The 7,033-nt window shown below is 36.8% G+C and overlaps 1 protein-coding gene across 1 annotated transcript; it reads right to left on the bottom strand.

Annotated features, from left to right (window-relative positions):
• Window positions 1–3,566: 3,566 nt before the first annotated feature.
• LOC125859017 (uncharacterized) lies at window positions 3,567–4,333 on the bottom strand. Its single transcript, XM_049538769.1, has 2 exons — window positions 4,043–4,333; window positions 3,567–3,971 (listed from the first exon to the last, which is right to left on the bottom strand). Exons 1-2 carry the CDS (start codon window positions 4,331–4,333, stop codon window positions 3,567–3,569), a joined length of 696 nt encoding a protein of 231 aa, XP_049394726.1.
• Between the last annotated feature and the right edge of the window lie 2,700 nt (window positions 4,334–7,033).

Below are 7,033 nucleotides of genomic sequence, written 5' to 3'. Positions count from 1 at the left end.
TGGTGATGGCCTGAGTTTGAACCGTCATGAATTGGGTTAAAGTTTGAAAGGCCGACTTTATCTTCACATTAGACATGACCCCTTAATCATTAGGGGCTTGAGGGTCTTAAGGAGCTTGAGGGGGAACCTCCTCATTCACATTCTCCTCTTGTGCCCTTCTTTCATTAGCCCTTCTTGTATTTATATCCTATAAACAGAAGAGAAGAATTAAGAAAAGGACACTTATAGAACTACATTCTAAGGCACAACTTCAAGATTATAAATGAACTGTAACTTTCTATCATCCTATAGCCTCTCGCTCATAGATGTGTCGCGACTCACACAGATGAATAAGACTCTACAAGTCGTGGCTTGTGAGACATAAAGCTTAAAGACCATTTCCAAAACCTTGTACTTTGATGACATGTTTGTCACGAGCCAAGAGCACCCCCTAGTCATAGCACACCATACTCGACCACGAATGGGTCTTATACAAGCCTCATAGCATTCATTCATCTAATAGGTAATAGAAATAGTACGGAATTAAAACTTTTTGTTAAAAAACCATACAATCTAAAGATATTTATTTACAAAACAGTGGAATACTAAAGTCTCACAAGGCCATCTTAGGCAAACTTTACCAAGATTGGGTCGTGACCTTTTACAATCAAAGTCTTACAATAGTCTTAAAACATAAAGAACTAGAAACAATAAAAGTCGTTGTCCTTGATCTATGAGGACATTCCAAGTCTTGGAGGAAAACTCTATCCAAGCACTTCAATCCTAGTTAGAATCAATCACTTACCGGAACCTACACTGGTAGTAAAAATAAGAGAAATATGGGTTAGCACACAAAAATGTACCAAGTATGATGACCATGCAAAAACATGCTTAAAAAGGGCCATTTTTGTTTGAAATTCATGTTTTATACCATTTGGTAAAACTTCATAAACATTGAATAAAAGAGGCATAATATAAGTCACAACCAACATGCAAGTCATTTATCCATATTAGGACATAATATACCATATAACCCATTACCTTTTCTTTAAGCCTTCACCTAGTGTAACCCTCATGCTATACCTTGTGCAATATATGTATAGCGTCCCATACCACCATCAACCCCAAGATACCACACTAAGGTCACAAAAAGTGAACTTACAATTCATGGTCCTCCACACAGTCTGTAAAGTGGACAATAGAAGGTCCTCCCAGAACCAGTAGTCACTGGCCAGAAGGCCACGACCTACTAGATGGGTCTCGACAATACTACATAACATAATCAACCATGTAGACCACACCCTATCCCTACCATTATCATTCACATTATATTCCTCATCATTAACACACTTTAAACACCATGCTAGTATTTAGGATTTCATGCATAACCTTCAGAGCACAACTTCATAGACATATGCATCATAATCATCAATTCACTTAACATCTATTACCTTCAAGGCCATGATCTCAACATGCATAGATAGACAAGAAGTAAACACCGCCACCATAAGTGGATCAAACCACGCATCATCAATTCTCATACTATAGACTAAAAGATGGGTCAACTTACCAATTCTCCAAGCCATAATCACCATGGATCAATCCTCAGCAATTCATAATCAATTGACATAGATATCAATAGGAATCAACAAGATATTTCAATAACACAAACATAATCTAAGTACAACTCTATAACCAAAGGGATCAACCCATAACTTTGCGTATAAGGCCATAATTCTCAACTCATCAATATACCAACAATTCAACATGAATAAGTATAAATAATCATAGGAAACATCAATACAATCCAATCTAAATATAATTTCACCAATAGAGATCATATTCAGAAAGACCCACATCGTAGGCCAATTTTTGAGAATTTGGGGATCATGGGTTATTCAAGAATTCCTTTGAAAATTATCTTAAAAACCTTGATTCCACATTAATTCATCAATATAATGATTTAGAAAATCGTTTGACAAGGAACCCATGTTTAGATTGAAAATTGGGAATTTTGATCTTCGAATCACTTTTGAAAATCTTTGATAGAACTCCTCGAATGAGAGCTTATTGAAGAATCAAGAGTTACAATACCTTAATTATTGAAGACCCATTTAATTGAAGAAGAAATCAGTTGAAAACCCATCTTCTAGCTTGAGCTTCATCAAGGTCTTCAATGGGGTTTTTGACAGAATCTTTTTTGAGAGGGAAGGGTCAATTAGAAGAATGAGGTCTAATTCTAGGTTTTGGGGTTTTAACTAACTTAAAATACCCTAAAATAGGTAGAATAACCATTTATAATAATTCCCCAAAAGACCCAAACTACCCCTCACCTAGTTGGACCTTTTAAACAAGTCAAACTTGAGTTTTTTTTGCAGATTTCATTGGGAAACAAGTTCGCGACGAGGAGGTGTTCCCACAAGTTTTATAAATTATATTTTGAGACAGTAGAGTCCGCGACGCGGACCAAAACTTTGGCCCTTGGTCGTGCTAGTCCGCGACGCGGACATGCTCCCTCCATGAGCAACTGTAAGCTGCCTTGGCAGCTTGTTTGGCAAAGGGTTGGGGTCCTCCTCGGGGATCCTTAGGTTGGTCCCAGGGAGTCTAACCTGGACATTTTGACCCTAAAAACATTTATTAAGACACTAGGGTCACCTCCACTTATTTTAGACTCCAAGCAACATATATAAACATGAAAAACATACTAGAACACACCAATACACAAAAGGCTAGTTTTTGAACGTCTTGGTCGTCCCTTGACGTTTGACTTCCAAACTCTTTAAAACTGACTAAAAAGGTTATTCGTCATTATTTTAACAAGTTATTAATGCATAAAATCCATGTGAGGCTCTACTTTATCCTACTTCATTTTCAGGGTTGTTACATAACTATCGAAGCTACTGAACGCGGATCGAGAATCGATCTAAGAGTGATCTGTTTACTGAGTACCTAGACCTACATCATGAAAGGGTGTGGCGGAGATTATGCGTTAGTACTTGGACTGTACTGAGCTTTCAGGATATAGATACTAAGCTGAACAAATATATATAAGCTGAACAAAGCATAACTGAGCAATGACATAAACTGAGCAAAAATGTAAATATTGAAACATAACTGAAAAGCTTAGTTGAATGCAATGAACAAGAACAAAAACTGACCATTAGGCATATAATTCCCCACTTCCACTCTAGGACAGGCTGATTCAGGAACTGAAACTTGACTACACGAGTTCTAGAATTAGTAGACGCATAACATGAATGCAGCCAATCCATACCAAGGATACCATCAAAATCTAGCATATCAAGCTCTACCAAGTCAACAAGAGTATCTATACGGGACAAGGAAATGGGACACTTTCTATAGACCCTCTTAGAGATAATAAAATCACCAATAGAAGTAGAGTCAGAAAAAGGATGTAACAACACATCCGGAAGAACTTCAAACCTCATAGCAACATATGGCGTCTGAAAAGACAAGGTAGCACCGGAATCAAGTAAAGCATAAACATCAAGTTTGAAAACTTTCAACATACAGATAACCACATCAGGAGAACCCTCTTGTACACCACGAGTCTGAAGTGCGTAGAATCAATTTTGCTTAGGAGCATTAGGACCCAAACAACTAGGAGGAGCTTGCTTTCCCTCTATACCTTTAACCATAAGCATCGGGAAATCCCTAATTTTAAGACCATTTATACCACAACTAAAGCTACCATATGTGTCGGCAAGGCACTTACCCTCGGGATTCCTTCCATACCTAGTACAAGTAGATTTGGATAATAAAGATCGATTACTATTCCCTCCTTGAGTCTTAGGGTTAGAAACCTTATCCTTGTTGAACTTCAGTGGAGCATTGGAGGAACCTTGACCGGAAAACCTTTGTCGAAATCTAGAATGACTATGTCCATCGGACCTCTCATGAGAGAAATTACCATCATCGATCTTAACCCTCTTCACCTCTCTAGACTTTTTCTGAAGTTTCTTCTCTTCAATCTATTGAGCATGGAGGTACGACACTCTTTAACCACCATTTCGCAAACACCCAAAATGAACTTACTCATTACTGCACTTGAATCGACAACCATTATTGGAGAATACATAGACAATTGTTTGAACTTTAGAGCGTATTCCCTCACACTCATACTTCCTTGCCGAAGGTTGATAAACTCAAGCACCTTGGCTTGCCTAATCTCAAAGAGAAGGAACCTAATAAGAAAAGCAGACATAAACTTCTCCAAATCAAGAGGACTCGCATCTTCCGGTCTCCCTTCCTTCCATTGCTTGTACAAAATTTGAGACTCAGCTTTAAGTTGATAAGCGGCAAACTCTGCCTTTTCCACCGGCGTCACTCCCATGATCATCAAAACCATATAAACCTGAATAAACTCTTAAGAATATTTCTCAACCTTAGAACCATGAAACTCTGGAGTATTCTTCCATGTGAAATCCCTAAATCTAGATGCCGTTGTACCAATATTTGAGTTCACGGGAACCACAACCTCCCTATTGTCTTTGGCTATAACAACTTGAGCCAACACCTGAAAAGCATCCCTAAACTCCGCATTAGTCACTTTCTTGGCTAACGGATCGATCAGAACTTCAGGAGCTTGGGGAGGAGCTTCTTGTTCCACACTTTCCCTCCTGAGCTCTTCTGGTAGCCTTATCCTGTAGAGAATTGGATAAGGATTAGAAGAGAGACCTTATAACGTTAAACTAGATGGCACGACTCAAGTGTAATGAAAGAAGTGGAGTTTCCTAAACAACTTGTAGCTTCTCATTCATAAATATGGCGTGCTTCACACTCATGAACAAGAATGACATGACCTACGGGTACACCCTAGATGTAACATGGTGTACTAGACCCCGAAAGGGTAACACAAACCACTTAGAATATCATAACATAAAGTAAATAGAAATGATGCGGAATTTTTTTAAAAAAAATTCCTTACAATCGAAGTCTTTATAATAGAAAAGGAAAGTCTATAACACTTTGTCTCAAACAATCTAAAACAACTTGCATCAATCCTTGGGAAATAGCCCAGACAAAAGTCTAAAACATAAAAGAAAGACATAAAGGAAAGGTTATCAGATCCTCGATGCTATGAGGAACACCAAGTCTTCAACTCCTTTTCTCTACTAGAACCTAGCCACGAGAATGGAACTCAATGGCGTCGGACCCTACATTTGATAAGAATATAGGTAAGAGTATGTGTTAGTACAAAAACGTACTAAATATGATAGCTACCATCACATAATATGGGCATAACATAAACATTAGCCAACATAAGACATAAGCATAAGCATAAGAGATAACAACATAGACATGGGGATAATCTCCAACATAGGCATAGTGTAAGCATAGTCAATATAAGGCATAATCAATAAACATAGGATATCTATCATATTAATAACATAGTAAAAACTTAGACCTACATAATATAAGAAAATTGTTTCATAAGTAACCCTAAGTCATACTTGTGCAATGCATGGATAAGACCTCATAATCTCACCCATGCTAAGTACTCATTTAGGCCATCATACATATTGATCATCTCGTTGATCTCATATTTAGCTCATCATTCATGGACAAGGGGAATCACCTGTAGTCATACATATCACGGAAGACCTATTTAGCTGCAATCCATAAAATTCATAATACATGACATAATACATACTATGGAACAATAGGTATTCTCTTTCATGTTCATTTTAAGGGATTATAGGTATCCGCCTCCATGTTCACAATAGGGTGTAATGTAGGTATTCACCTCCATATTACTTTATAAGGATCATAGGTATTCGCATCCATGTCCGTCGTAATATGTATTCGCGTCCGCATCATTTTATAGGCTAATGGGTATTCACTTCTTGCCTTCTTTTAGAAGTCATATATTAAGGGTAGTCACCACACACTTCTCATATCATGACATGGGAAATCATCTCATGTTTATCCATATAAGAATAAGGGAATTCACCTCATATTACTCTAATACTATGGTCATTCGGGAATCACCACAAAGCTCATCACATTTCAAAGTCCTTTGACTTAGATTCATTTTAGGTGAGCAAGCCTTTCAACCTAGAATCATTCAATGTGAGAGCACCTTTCATATCATATCATATTCATATGAGACATGCTTTGTGAACCCGGACTCACTAGCGTACAAGGATTCCATTGGAAAACCGAACTCAACTAGGGTAAAAGCTTTCATCTTATATTAATTAACATGTTCATGGAGGAATGTTCTTGACACTCAATCAAACACAACAACTACACCATCATAATCAAATACATTTCACTCACAAAGTCTTCTTAAAGCATATACATAGATTCATAAAACATACATAGTATCATATCTTGCCCTTTTAAGGGTCAAAACTCATATCAAATAAAAACATATAGAGTTACTACATTAGACATGGATTTCATCATAACTCAAGTGACTCTATTACTTCATATAATCAAACATTCGTAAGATATATTAGGTGGGTAAAGTCCTTCCACAACAATTCTAGCTAGTGGTCTACTTTTATCATATAAGCTCCACTCATAGTGCCTTAACATGCATAATTCATCATATTATCTTTACTTTCAAAAACCTAGTAATCAAAATTCATGACTACAAGCCTTACACTCAAAGCTTTACTTCTTACAATCATCATACATATCTAGATTCCAAGGCATTTTAATCGCAGGTTTCATTCTTAAGTTATTCTAGTCATATATCATCATAAAGGTTCAATCTCAAGCCTTACATACCTGATTCATGACATATACATTATTCTAATTCAATTCATGTCTACATGATTTTATTCTTGACCAATTACTATGCATATCACCAATTCTAGTAGGTCATCTATGAATCCTCAATTTCCATTCACAAGGCATAAACCCACATTACTTCAATTTTATCAATTAGTTTAGGGTTAACCATGGAAAACATGTACTATCATAATAAAAATATGATTCACTACTAATTCAATAATATACAATCAATATCCACTCAATTGGATTCGTACTCCATTTAATCCACAATATTGGAAGGAACCCTAAC

This window comes from Solanum stenotomum, chromosome 3 (genome assembly GCF_019186545.1).
Source record: "Solanum stenotomum isolate F172 chromosome 3, ASM1918654v1, whole genome shotgun sequence".
NCBI lineage: Eukaryota > Viridiplantae > Streptophyta > Magnoliopsida > Solanales > Solanaceae > Solanum > Solanum stenotomum.
This window is presented reverse-complemented; position numbering and strand designations above follow the sequence as displayed.